The following is a 15345-nucleotide window of genomic DNA, read 5'->3' on the forward strand; positions in this document are numbered from 1 at the left end:
GTTTGCACTTTTTTTTTAGAGTCTTGTGACGAAACAATAAAATAAAAATTAGTTTTAACTTATTATAAAAAAAAGTTTATTTGATAAAATGTGAGACAAAAACAAGACAATAAAAGTTAAAACTTATTTTTCCCAAGAAAAATTGATATATTTACAACAGTTTTATAACAAATCTTAAGTAGCAGGTTGTTATTGGTTGTTATTATTGGGGTAAAAAAATAATCTTAGTGTTAAGTTCAAATTTAAACCAATAACAACTAACCATTTATGATTTGTTGTAAAAATATTGTCAACGTAGCATTTCTTTTTTCCCCAATGCTTGAATCCCAATATTTCCACCAATTTTGTTATTCCCAATTTATATCATCAAGTTTCCTATATTCAAAGTATTAATTCAAGTTTATGTGTATTTCTAGTGCCAAATCTTTCTAGTAAGTTTTTACTCCAATCAAAGTATCAACTGTGTGAACTTAATTAATTATTGCTTTCAACATCTTAATTATTTATTATTACTATCTTTTAACCCCGTTGTTTTATATAATGAAATTAATATCGGGAGGTTTGGGTCTAGTGCTTCCAGTGCACTGGATCCGATCAAATGATGACACATATTCAAAAACTAATGTGTCACAATTCTAACGGTCCAGTGTTATTGGACACTAGACCTAATTTAGTCCCATTAATATCTTTACTTACAAGTTACACCACCTCCAACCACAACTTTCATGTCCACATCTACTAGTCCCAGCTAGGCTCGCTAGGACCATCCTTTTTGGTCTCTCTTCTCTCTCTCAGTCTCAGTCAGTCTCACTTAGTAACATTGAGTCGTTTAATAAGCCCATAGAAACCACAACAATACCAATATATATATATATATACAGACACACACACACACGAACCCAACTGAATTGGTTCCTACCTCTTGATCAATCAATATATATGACCCACAGATTGGCCACCTCTGTCCTCTGTTTATTAATTCAACCATGAATGCATTCAAATTTATTAGCTTCTCTCCATATGGGAGAAGAAAACCACACCCTCACTCTCACTTCTTCTAATCTCAGCCGCACTTGGACCACCCTCTTAGTTGGCAACTAAGCCGTCTAATAAATTAAAACCTCTGATTCTATCAAAAAATAATAATTAAAACCTCTGATTTTTTTTTTTTCCTTGTTTTACTCGGCAATACTGATTGAGATTTTAATCATCAAATTATGTTATGTCTTTTATCTTGTTTTTGTTTTCAGTTTTGTTTGCACTGAAATATATATAAATATATACGTGCTAGTTTTTTTTTTATGTGAAATTATGTATCTCCTTTATGAACAAATTATATTCTCAAGTAAGTAACCAGTTGAGACGACTTACCCTTGCTTTCTACTTTTTTAACCCCTCTGAATTTTCTTTATAGAGCTTTCAAGGCCCTAAAAAGAATAACTTTTTGACTCCGGGCCTGGCCTTATGGGGCCTGATCTGTTACCTCTCTCTCCGTACGTTTTATTTCTTTTTCTGCACCAATAATTTTAAGCCCAATACGTACTATCAGGATTTGAAATTTTGAAAGTGACCTGAAAGGCTGAAATTGGTGCTCAAGGTTTAAGTCTGTGAGGTGGGTCGTGCCATTTTCTAAGGAACCGTAATACATGAAGTTCTCTCGCTAGTTTTTTGTGCAGGACTTTGAGACGTAGGGTCGCCTAGTTGGAGGGGTAAAAAATGATGGGAGGATAAAAAAGAGTAGAATATAAAAAATTTTAATTTCTCTCATTTTTGTTTCATTGGAAGTGAAAAAGTAGAGAGATGAAAAAAATGAGTTTATATAAATTAACTCATACACCCTTGTTAAAAAATAATGTCCAATTAAAAAAAGAAAGGAAAAAAAAAAAAAAAGAGGCAACGTGCTACTCTCCGCCTAGGAAATCAAAAAAACAAAAAAGCATCATGCCTAGCACACAACAAAAAAGATAGGAAGTAAGAACTGGATAGGGGTATTATTGTCCATTAATTAGCTTTATTTTCTCCCTTCAGTTTTCTCTGTATTTTGAAGAGAACTTTTTCGTAGACCCGGGGAGAAAACACTTGGATTCCATCATTTATTTTTCTTTCTTCCCACCCAACCAAACACACTCAAAAAAGTTTTTCTTTCTATTTTCTCTCCAAAGTTTTCTATTCACCCTATTTCAACTTTAAACAAACACACCCTTAGGGTCCTTTTGGTTGGAAGAGTAGAAAAGTGGGAGGATAAAAAAGATTTTATTTTCTCTCCTATTTGTTTGGTTGAGAGTGGAAAAGTGGGAGGATAAATTTACTCATATACCCTTGTTAAAACATGATGCCCAATTAAAATAAAAAAAAGTGACAAATAACCACAAAAAAAAAAAACAATCTCTCAAATTTATTAAAAAAATAAAAATCATGTCCCAAAAAAAAATCATGTATAGTTAAAAATTAAAAAAATTAAAAAAACTCACGCCCAACCCATAGAAAATCAAAAGAAAAAAGAAAATGCAACTTTACTGTCAGAAGAAGAAAAAAAAAAAGTCGCGCCCAGGCCTTAAATAAAAAATAAAGAAAGAAAGAAACAAGGCAACGCTTCTGCCAGAAAAAGAAAAAAGGCAGCCTAGAAAATCAAAAGAAAAAGAGAAGAGGCAACGTTGCCAAAAAAATAAAAACATAAGCCAAAGCAAAGTTACTAAAAAGAGGCAAAAGTCATCCGGCCATGAACAAAGTGAAGGTTAGGTGAGAGGATATCTGTATTAAATGAATTTTTCAACACTTTTTCTGCTTCATTTTTTTCTCAAATTAGAAGGATAAAAAAAGTGGACCCAGAAGAAAAACTTTCTCTTCTATTTTTTGCCTCTCCTATTTTCTTTCCTCAATCAAAGAGTGGAAAATGATATTTTCCACCTTATTTTCTTTTCCCTATTTTTCATCCTCTTTGTTTTCACCGCAACCAAACACACCTTTAATGTTAGATTTTAATCATAAAATTAGTCATTAAGGTCTTTTATTATTGAATAAGGAATCAGAGTTTAGTTTATAAAAAAAAAAAATAGAGTTTAGATCCTGCTTATACAAAGAGAAGAGATTAAGGGAATTAAAAATTTATAACGACCCTCTCTCATATTGAACATATCTATTATCTCATATATATATATATGATAAGTGATAACAACAAGGAAAAATTACAGTAACTTACTTGTAATTTGGTCCACTTTTACTTTGCTTATCTGTTAAAACTTAACACTTTGTCCACTTGAGGTTACTTCCTTTTAATCTCTGTTACCTACCTCTGTTAAAAAATAAGGATATATAAGTCTTTTTACTCCTATTTTATGTCACTCTTCTCCCAAAACAAGAAAACAAAAAAAACAAAAGAAAAACAAGATCGGTCTATGATGCCTTCGTTCTTGCTTCGTGGGTTTCATTTTTGTGTGGTTTTGGTTGTGGGTCCATCTAATTTTGCTTCGTTCTTTCTCTTTTTTTTTTTTGGGAAGGAATATAAGGAAATTTGAAGAACCCATATTGAAGTTAAAAGGGATTTTTTTGGGGAAAAAAAAAACCCATAACCCAGATGAAAGGATTAATTGTTTTGAGATTGAATCACAACTTGTTGTGAAATTTTAAAATACTCGCAAGTATACGAACCGTACTAAGTATAATTTGACAAGAACGAGGTCGAACCCACAATGACTTGAATGAACGTAAGAAAATTAATCAAATCTTAACCAAATTAATCCTAATCTAGTTTAATAAAAATTGGTTGTTTTGAAATTAAATAAACTAAGCAAATAGTTAAACTAAGCAAAAGATATAAAGCAATAAAAAGATGTAAACAATCAAGGGAAAGGAATTAAGGTTTTGGAATCCGCCTTGTAAGTCATATCAGCATATATTTATGATCATTAATTTTTTCCAACTCACTACATAATAATCTAGAAATCAATCTTGCTATCATGGAAAATATTCTCATAAAAATCATTATTTTAAAAATCAAAAGCATGTTCTTCTTCGCTTCTTAAGTATAAAATCAAATCATCAATTGTATCTATAGCCAAACAAATCACAAAATATATCTAATTCTAAAAATCAAATCATAAATTGTATCCATTGACAGATAAATCACAAGCGATATCCAATTTTATAATCAATAATTAATAAACCAAGCATTCAATTAATTAAAACAAATCCTAAATCATGAAAAAAAACATGATTGAACTCATATCTAGAATCTCATCTTAGTCAATTGATATGAAGTAAGAACAATTTAAATCATTAAAGAAAAACTATTGTGAAAAAAAATCAAATTACATAAATATTACTAAAAATCTTTAACAAGGTTTCATCCTCAACCCTAGTTATAAATTTAGCTACTCATAGTAATTAAAATAAAACACAAGAATAAAATACTAAACATTAAACTAGACGAATAAAATAAAACTAACTGTCATGGAAGAAAACTAACTGTTATGGAAGAAAACCAAAGAAGTAGCCACACTCTCTATGTTCAGCCCCAGCCCTAGCATTATCCCCCTTGAATTTTGCCCTAAAGAGCCTTTAAATAGGTCAAAGAATCCTACTACAAGTTGAATTCCTGTTTGGGAAAAATTCCAAATTTTTAGGCTTCACTTAACTGACAATTTTGGCCCATTTAACGTCAAAATTCGGACTTTTGATAAATTACAAAGTTGTAGCCCTTTAAGTTAACTTTCTAGTCCAACTTGAATCATCTCGATTGGACATCTGAGCCGAAAGTTATGACAAAAATACTAACTGATGTGCAGGCTGGAATCCTAATCCGAATTGAACTTGGATTTGATGCAAATTTCCTTTGATTCCTTGCTCCAATTGGACTTAAATTTAATTGGGTTGTTCTTCTTTAACTTCATCATGGCCCTTGTAAAAGTAAAGTCCATTAGGTTTTTTCTTTACACAAATCCACTTATTTAATTCTATTCTCCTACAAAAGATAAATTCACGCAATAAGATTCAATTAAGTACAAAATTGATTATTCACTATTATTCAAAAACCAAATATAAAATGCACGAATTACCTCAAAATAAGTATGATAATGATTTTCTAACAATGATATAAATATGCAAAATTAAGCTATTATCAATTCACATCACCACCCTTTCTGCTTTGGTTTCTTTGTTCGCGGATTTGATTTGGCGTTGAGTTCTAATCAGCTTAACTTGTTGCTAAGAAGATTATCTTGACTTTACTGTGATGGAGGCTTTATTCAAGAACTTAGTGACATACAACTTTCACTAGATGAAGCAGAGGAGAGCACCACAACCAAATTCCATTGCCATCGATCTCCAGAACCACCATACCAATCCACCACCAATCTCCATGGCAGAAGCTTCATTGAGACCACTGAACCCATTACTTAAGCTTTTCTTCTCTCTCTTTCTGATCTAAACCAAACTTATACCAATGGTGGAACTTACTTTTTGTGTTGTGATATGTGTCTTTCTCTTTGAGATCTTGTGTTGTGTTATGTGTTTGTCTTAATACGTGGACTCTCTCCATAATATGTGTTTGTTTCAAATGAGTATAAAAATTAATTGAAAGTAGTTGTGTCTATTCTTTAATATGTAATATGATGACGTGGTTTATTAGGATTAGAGGAGTGGAATTTGAGTTTTACACCGCATCATTATTAAATTTAATCTTTTTGTTAAAATCCAAAACCCAAAATTAAAAAGTAAAGCTGCTAGCTAGACACAAATCCCAATGTGTTAAAGTTGTTGTATGCTTTAAAAAAGATGGAGTACAAATTTTACTAGAAATTATTTGTAAGTTACCGTGTCAATGAATGAGATTTACAAGTAAACGTGTCAATGAATGAGGTTGGTATGATTATAACACGGTGCAAAATTAGTGTTTAAATTATTATTTATTATGATTATTGATGCATCAATACCTATGTAGTAAAATTTGTAATAACTCTAACATTTTTATAAAAAAAAAATTAGAATGTTCTATGGATTAAATCACACTTGAAAAAAGTTAAAGGTCATGATATAAGGATTATAGTATTAATCTTATTAACATATATGGTAAATGTTTTCGTATTTTTGTTACAATTTTTTTTTTTAAATAAATGTAAGATACTCGTACTATACACGTATAGTTCTTTATCCATTTTTATATTTTTATGCCGAATTATTAAAATATAAACTAAACTCTTTAAATGAACAGAATGATATTCGATTAGTCAAATGGGGACGTTTCGCAAAATTTATTTCTAATGTGTCAGTCTCTAGGACCAGACTAAAGTGTACAGTTGAGTAATATCTAAAAAAAAAAAAAATTACAACTTTTATTACAATTATTTCACATAATATTATTAATTATAAGTTGTTTTTATAGATCCCACTAATTACAATCTGCCATGTTAGTAAAAATTGTGATTTTTTTTTTTTCATGTGGTGTTACAATTTTTGAAACGTCCTTTTCAATAATTTCACACCTGATATCTGAAGGTAAACAAGTCGTGGTTTCTTGCTGCAATAGCTTTCCGACAGTAGCCTACTATTTTAGACCAGTCCAGATCTCTCCTCTTCGTACTAGAATCTGAATATCCAAGGGGCTATTTTGCACACGGAAACCTATTTTCTAGGCTTTTTCCAAATTAAATCCAGGTATGAGTGTTGTCTTTTTACATGTTTTATTTTGTATCGTTTTGTTTTCTTAATAAAACGATGATCAATCATGATATTATCACAATCATAATAGCTTATATTATGAGAAAATGTTGGTTTTTATAGTTAAACTCATGCATGTGCATGGGGTTTATAAGTTGTGGGACATTATTGAATTAAAGCAAAGTACTTGAAGATACTATGCATGCATAGTATATAAAAAGATTGTTCTACAATTCTCTTATCCTTTTTGTTTTACCAATCCTTTTGTCAGGAGCAACTTCCATATATATATATAATACTTCAATTACGACCTTTTTTTTTTTCCTGACTCCATTAAAGAGCATTGGAGTAAACTTACCATATGTGAAACCACCCCACTGATTTCTCGCTTATATTCTTATGGTATGCACGTTATATCCACAGTGTAGCTCTGTGCTATTATACTCAACATCGTAAATTAGATTTCCTTTGTCCAAACAAAACAAAGACCCTGCAGCTGCTGCACCGGCCAATACTATACCACTAGATCCTCTCACTGAAGCAAGCTCGCTACTGAATATATAGATATGGCTAGTCAATTGCATGCCTTAAATGCTACCGAACCCAAAATTACCAAAACCCATCAATCCCTGAGCCAGATTTACCAAACATCACTGCCAGTGCCAATGCCAGTGCCAGGCCAGGCTAGCCATCTAGGCCCTCACTTACAGAAAGATCATGCGGGTTCATTAATGAAACCCTTGCCTTTGATTTTACCACATTTATATAATAATCACTACAAAATAATTTTGAAAGTGTGATGTGATTAGATCGTGATAAAGTACTGTACTTCCAAAAAAAAGGACCATGATAATGAGATAGAGAATTAAAAACAAAACAGAAACAGTGTTTACTTCAAAATTAATATGACAAATATTTTAATTGAGAAAAGAAAAAGAATAAAAATAATTTTAATTGGCTAGTTTTTGGTAGGACCTAGCTACAAACTTTAGGCATTGGTTCACTGTTAACTTAATTTAATTGATGGACAAAATTTAACTACAAAATTAATTGTAACTTAAGATTACAAATTTAATAAAATAAAAATTACTATATATTTTAAAATTTTAACCATTGAATTATATATTTTTTACACTCTTAATACATGTATCAAATTTTGTGTTAATTGAATTTTATTTACTATATGATTTATAAACTTATATTTTATGCATAATTATAAATTACAAAAACTTGCAATAAAAAGATGTAATCTAATAGTAGATTTATCAAAATTCACTTACAATAAAAAAATATTGAGGAAGGTTGCAGCATACTTATTATTATTTTTGTAATTTATCAAGAAAGCTATACCAAACATATGCATAACATTTTCTACTTTTTTTTTTTTTTTTTCCTGTAGAGCATTGAAAAATAACAAAAACTAATAAAAGTATGAATTTTAAAGTTAAAGTTGTGACACTTTATAAAAAGTAGCTACAGTGCATTAAAAGATTCTAGCACAAAGCCATTTGTATACAAAACCTTAAGATAATAAATGAATATGTTAACGGGTGCTCGATTGTCGATTATACTTAATAAAGAATAATCAAGTGGATTTTCCTACAGTAACTAAAACAAATCAATAAATACCATTTTAACTAAATGTTATATGTCTCTTAAAAATAAAAATAAAAAGACCTAGAGGATAGCAATAACAAAATTGACATTCACACTCATTAACAATATACCCTCAAGATAAAATCACACATACAAACACAACAAACACGTCAAAAGTCTTATGTAGGCCAATGTCACCTAGCTAGCCCCCTTCTATGTATGTCGAGTCGCAGTTTCTAGTTGTCTCCCCCTTCTTCCCATAAAAAAGAAAACACAGAAATACAGAGAGAATAGTAATAGGCCAATAACACAAAAACAATAGCAACAACAAACGTGAGTGTTGTAGGGGCCCTTTAAATTTAATGAGGCCATATCGTACACACACACACCATGGCATGTTAGATAGAAAGAGCTATAATGGTGGGTTGGGTTTAGCTTCATCTCAGATGTTCGTCCCGTACAAGACAGCACCCTCCATTTCTCTCACACGTACGCAACAGCACGTGTGCTGTTACCATCTACCTTAACACCGCCCTTCTTTTTGGGAATGTATTTCCCCATTTTATCATTCATCCCATTACAACTTTAATGCATCTTCACTTTATCTATTTTACACAACTGGTCACTTATATAAAACATTAAACAGTTCACTCTTTATTTTGCATTTCATCGTTAAAAAAAAAAAAACCTCTTTTGAGATGAACTAAACTGACATTTTAACAATAAAAACTGTTATTTTTAGATTTTCATTGTAGTCTTCAATCAGTGGTGGCTCCATAAATTTTTCTCAAAGTGTTCCTTAAGAAACATAAATTATGCAATCTAATGAAAGAGATTGATCTTAAGCTTTTTTCCTAGGGTCTATTGGGTATTTGGGCTTGCTATGTTTTATATATATATAAATATATATATATATTTTTTTTTTTCAAATTTTAGTTTAAATTTTTTTTGGGCTTCTTTTTGCTTGAAAGTCACAATATATTGTTAAGTAAAAAAAATTATGAATCAAGGTTTAATTTTATTGGCATAAAAAAAAACTGAGAGTATTCCCAAATTTTTTTTGAAGGGTAGACAAATATAAAATTTTAAATTATATATATATATATATATATATATATATATATATATATATCTATATAATCATGTCAGGGTGGTCATAGACCACCCTGGCCTTCAAGTGCCACCGCCCCTGTCTTCGACTATAATTAAAAATTAAAAATTGTATTTTGGAACTTAGGTTCAATTTTTTAGTTATTGAATCTTAAATTTTAAATTTAAGTACTAAGTTATATTCACCTTAGCATGTTAATTAATGAGCACCTTCAAGGATCATGTTTAAGAAATAATATATATTCAATTATGAGTTGTAATACACATTTTTTTTAATGAAAAATACACTTGTTGATAATTTATTGGTTTGCACACACAAATTATTGTTGTTGTCTATGTTTTTCTTTATTTGTGTGCATAATTTTATTTTGTTTTATGAAAAGAGAAATGATATATCCATAATATTTTCACAACATTTTTACAATAAATCCTAAATAGCAGGTTGTTACTGATTGTTATTGTTGGAGCAAAAAAGTAATTTTAGTGTTAGGTTCTTGAATCTGGTTCTTCTTCTGAGGATGAATAGGCTCTCTCTCCTTTGAATAGTACATTTGAACCACCTATGATTTGTTGTAAAAATATTATGAATATAGCATCTTTTTTATGAAAAATGTATAAACTAATAAAATTATGTCAATATGCATTAAATGCATATTAGCTCCCAAGTATAACATGTCAATATTATACCTTGAATGTCAACATGCATTCAATGCATATTGCATATTGACAAAACATTGAATGCATATTGACTTATGTACTTAGTGCAATGGTTAACCATAAAAAGTTTTATCTTCTTAAAATATATTCAACCATGTGATATTATTTATCAAAGTAAATGTTAGAATTATTGTTAAAAGATTAAATTCATGATTGTCTAACACCTTAAGGTTTTTTAAAGAATCAGTAATTTTTTATGATATTAAAGTAAGAAATATTAAGTTCAATCTTTGTTTCCACTTTACCTTCTATTTAAAGGCTAAAAATCTCATTTGTTAGGCCCATAGGTCATAAGAAGTGTTATAATTACTAGTTAATAACCAAATTTATTATTTTTTAGCAGTTTAATTTTTTGAAATAACTAATAGTTTATTATACGTCACAGAATTTAACTAAGAAACTTTATGTCACAACACCTTTGAAAAAGAAATGTATAAATTTTACCCTCTTGTACGGGGGTGGAAAAGAATACCCAACTTGGACTTTATAGCCCACTTCTTTCCCATTCAAACTGCATAAATTTCTTCATGAGAAAATTTAGAAACAAAAAGATTCGAAATTCATTGATGTAGTAGATTATTTGTCATAAGTTAAAGAGTAATGCAATAGTGAAACAAATTAAAATTAAAATTAGTAAAAATTTGCCATTGAATATGCGTGAAAAAATTTGTCAAATTTTTTTTTTTTTGTGTAGTCACCATTACTGCTCTTTTCTCCTAACTAGTCCCATCTCATAAATGGCATTTCGAATATACAGTAAATTAAATGGTCTGGTCTGTATGTGATCCCAAAGGCCATCACAATCATTCAGGCCCTTCAGGGCATAGTAGGTCCACCTGCTGGACCCACCCACCCTTGTGCCAAACAATAAAACAAACAGTCTCACTCTCTCATCTTTTGGGTATGTGTCTTTCTTTGACTTAGACTTACTCACACAGACACACATAAAGTCACACGCTCACACGCAAAAAAAAACGCCTGCAACAAGCCAATAATAGCTTAGCTCCCATCACACTCTCTTTCATACCATGGTGTTTGTTTCACCACTCTCCTGAAGTACTGATGAGCCATCATCATATGTATTACTAAAAACCTTCCTCATCAGATTGTTGCTAGCTAACCACCTCGGCGATGGGCGTAATGCACCACCGCGGCCACCACCACCACCACCACCACCATCACCATCAAACTCTCACAGCCTTAACAACATTTCTCTTATTTGCCTCAGCAGCCACTGCCGTCACTCTCTCTGTACTAGGTAAGCACATTAATTATAAATCTTTTTCAAAACAAAACAAAAAGAAACATTTCTTAAAACTCTTTAAATTGATCACTGCCTCGTTTATGTGCAGCTACTAGTGAAGCTGAAGCGGAGAGAGACAAAAGTGAAGCAAATGGAGAAGTATTTGAACAAGGTTTTGGGGTTATTATTAGTAGTAGAAGAAGACTAGGCTTGGGTTCATCACCACCCACGTGTAGATCCAAGTGTGGAAGGTGCTCACCGTGTAAGCCAGTGCACGTGGCGATTCACCCTGGTGTGGCCACTCCACTAGAGTACTACCCTGAAGCTTGGCGATGCCAGTGTAAGAATAAGCTCTACATGCCTTAACACAACAAAGAAAACCCACACCATGATGAGCAAGAGCAAGCAAAACACTGAAGAAAACAACAAAAACAAAGTAGATATTTTTGCGTAATTTTTGCTATCTTCTTTAGGGGGTTACCTACCTACTTCTACCTGCCTTGCTTGCTGCTTTGGTGGTTCTTTTTAGGTTTATTATTACTGAGATGGTTTTGCTTTACTTTGAGGGACAAGAGTAATCGTTGGGAATGTAAGAAGTTAATTTTAGGTTATATTATCGAGAGGAATTGATCTCTCTCCTTCTCCCTCTCTGTTAGCTTATGATGATGATATTTTTGGTCCTTAATTTATTTTTTGGACTTGCATTAATGTGAAATGAAAGTTAAAGCTGTAATTAACATATTGAACTTCTCAAAAATGGTAGTATAAATTAAAGTTGCTTTCCATTTTGAATTTCTCTTTCTTCTTCTTCTTCTTCTTAGAAATGTCAAGCTTTATGTACCTGGCTAGGTTAGCCTTAGACAAGAAAGAATCTGAATAGAGCTGGGTTTTTGCTTACCAAAAAAGAAAAGGAAAGAAAGGAGAATAAGGAAATTTTATGTTAAATAATTAATGAAGACCATGTCACGTACAACTTATTGAATATGTTATTTAAGTGCCTGAGGTTTTATCCTTAGTATTTCTTAGTTTGGTTGATGTACTAGCCATTATTGCACCCATTCTCTGAATTCTAACTAGTAAACAGCGATGAATAATAAGGTAGCAGTGACACTACAGGGATGGGAAATTGAATAGGGAGTGAATTGAATTCAGAGAAAATGATATTTTTTCATTACAAAACAACCAGTACTCTATCCATGTGAATCTATCAAAAAAATGGGTTTCCATTCTATTATGAGTATCATGGGCAACGATTGAGAGAGAGCATCAAAGGAGAAAAAGCAAAGATAGGACATTTGTTTGTTTCGTTGTTCTTCTGCAATCTGATTGCTGGTTATCTTATGTGTATGCCCCACACCTTTTTTTTATCTTTCTGAAATTTTCTTTCTTTCTATAAAATCTCTTTCGCTGTTGAGAGATACGAAAGCATTCATTTTTCTACTAGAGATCGCCTTTTTTTTTCTCCGTATTGTACCTCAAAAGTCTCACTGTCTCTTGTTTCCAAATTTAACCCTCCCAAATTGCCAAATTGCTTCTTCAGTCTGTTGGCAGTTCTTGGTCTAATCGTGAGCCAATATTATGAGTTATGAGTCATGTACTTGTTTCTTTCATTTCATATTCATTGTCATTTAAGTTCTATCATATCACATTAAAGTTGTGTTATGTGTAGATTTCAACAGCTAATAGTCTATTGATTAATTATAAATGAAATATTACAATATTTTCACACTAAATCATAATTCATAACTTATGACTCATGAGACATGCACTTGTTTCTTTTATTTCATATTTCTTGTCATTTAAGTCATATCATATTGTTTCTCAAAAAAAAAAAAAGTCATATCATATCACATTAAAGTTGTGTCGTGTGTGGGTTTCAACAGCTAATAGTCTACTAGTTAACTATAAATGAAATGTTACAATATTTTCACAACAAATCATAACTCATAAGATATGACTCATGAAAAATGCACTTGGTTCTTTCATTTCATATTCCTTGTCATTTAAGTCATATCATATCACATTAAAGTTGTGTCGTGTGTGGGTTTCAACAGCTAATAGTCTACTGGTTAACTATAAATAAAATGTTACAATATTTTCATAAAAAGTCATAACTCATAAGTTATGCCTCATGAGACATGCACTTGTTTCTTTCATTTCATATTCCTTGTCATTTAAGTCATATCATATCACATCAAAGTTGTGTTGTGTGTGGGTTTCAAGAGCTAATAGTCTAGGTGTTAACTATAAATGAAATGTTACAATATTTTCATAACAAATTATAACTGGTAAGTTGTTTTTAGTTCTAATTTGAATTCACAACTTAAATTATTTTCTTATCCACACATAACAGCTAATAGCAACATGCCACTTAATTAAGATTTATTGTAAAACTGTTGTGACCATAACATTTCTCTAGTAGTAAAAAACAATTATTAAAAGCAGATGTTACAGGTTAAAACTCTCTCAAAACTAATAGTCCAATGGTTTTACCAAAAAAGAAATAATCAAGTAGTAAATAATAATGATTTTTTTTTTTTGTAGTGTCTTATGTTTGTAGTTTAAATTCTCACATTCTTTTTCTGCATTATTTATCTATCTCAAAACACACAACATAAAAAATTTGCATCGTGTATCGTGACAAAGCTAATATCGATATGAAATATAAAAAGTCATTCATGTTAATATATTCATTTGTATATTAAGTGATATTCATGTTAACATATTCATTTGTATATTAAGTGATACTCTAATGTAAGAGCACTTATAAAATGATACCATATTTATCATATTTAGTTTATGTATCATGTTAACAAATGCACTTAAAACATTTGTTAATAGATCATTTTTGGATTTTATTCTAACCTAATTTAAGTGTATATATGTGCAGTTTCCTTTTGAAAACTTGAACCTCAACTCCTCCCCCCTTCCCACCCTACAAGTAAGAATGACAACGAGTTGGGTTTGGGGTGACCCGATCTCAACCCACGTGCCTGCCCCCATTACTCGATCATGCCCTGTTTAATAAATGATTTTTTTAAACCCCCAAACCCGCCCCGTCGGGCCCTGTCCCATCATGCCCAGCCCAAAATCACAAACATAAATAGAGAAATCAAAAACACAAAAATTTTAGATTTATGATTTTCCCTTTCAAAATCACAAACACAAAAATCCTAATACAAACACAAATCCTAACACAAACACAAACACAGAAATCCTAATACAAACACAAAAATTTAAGATTTAAGATTTTCCCTTTCAAAACACAAACACACACAAATCCTAACACAAATACAAACACAAAAATTTCAAATTTATGATTTCCTTTTCAAAATCACAAACACAAACAAATAAATCCTAACACAAATACAAACACAGAAATCACAAACACGAAAATTTTAGATTTATGATTTTCCTTTTCAAAATAAAAAACACAAATATAAACATAGAAATCACAAACACAAACAAAGAAAAAACAATAAGAGATGAAATGAACCAAAAAAAAAAACACAGTCGTGAGGCTGAACAAGGCCATGGGGCCGTGAAGTTGAGGGAGGCCGTGAGAGGGTAGCTGAGCAAGGCCGTGTGGGGGGTGACTGAGTAAGGCTGAGAGAGGGTGGCCGGCGGCAGAGAGAGAGAGAGAGAGAGAGAGAGAGAGAGAGAGAGAGAGAGAGAGAGAGACGATTGAGATTAAGAACTTGAGAAAGAGAGAGGGGCGGCTGAGAGCTTGAGATTAGGTTTTTAGGTTTAGGGTTTGGTTTATATGACACACACACACACACAGAGACTAAGGGCATTTATATAAATTTAATATATTTAGGTCAGGTTCGAGCGGGTTTTTATAATACCCGCACCTGATCCGAACCCGCTACAAGTTGAATTATAAAAACCCAAACCCAACCCTAATGTTTCACGGTTTGGGTAGAAACCGATCCATTAGGGTTGGGTTGGGTCAAGTTATATTTGCCATCCCTACCCACAAACACCTTATATTTTTTGTCAAAAAAATCATTTTTTTTTTCTTT

At 31.3% G+C, this 15345-nt stretch overlaps 1 protein-coding gene across 1 annotated transcript; it reads left to right on the forward strand.

The window, feature by feature from the left end:
* Positions 1–11081: 11081 nt before the first annotated feature.
* On the forward strand, positions 11082–12112 carry LOC142626089 (polygalacturonase-like). Its single transcript, XM_075799866.1, has 2 exons — positions 11082–11335; positions 11430–12112. Exons 1-2 carry the CDS (start codon positions 11209–11211, stop codon positions 11684–11686), a joined length of 384 nt encoding a protein of 127 aa, XP_075655981.1. The 5' UTR covers positions 11082–11208; the 3' UTR covers positions 11687–12112.
* Positions 12113–15345: the final 3233 nt, after the last annotated feature.

This window comes from Castanea sativa, chromosome 2, assembly GCF_040712315.1.
Source record: "Castanea sativa cultivar Marrone di Chiusa Pesio chromosome 2, ASM4071231v1".
NCBI lineage: Eukaryota > Viridiplantae > Streptophyta > Magnoliopsida > Fagales > Fagaceae > Castanea > Castanea sativa.

Bases quoted from the DNA above. Each gene is read 5' to 3' on its own strand.
- LOC142626089 (XM_075799866.1), top strand. From the start codon at position 11,209: ATGGGCGTAATGCACCACCGCGGCCACCACCACCACCACCACCACCAT. The intron at 11,336-11,429 runs GTAAGCACATTA...GTTTATGTGCAG, and splicing joins CGTCACTCTCTCTGTACTAG to CTACTAGTGAAGCTGAAGCG.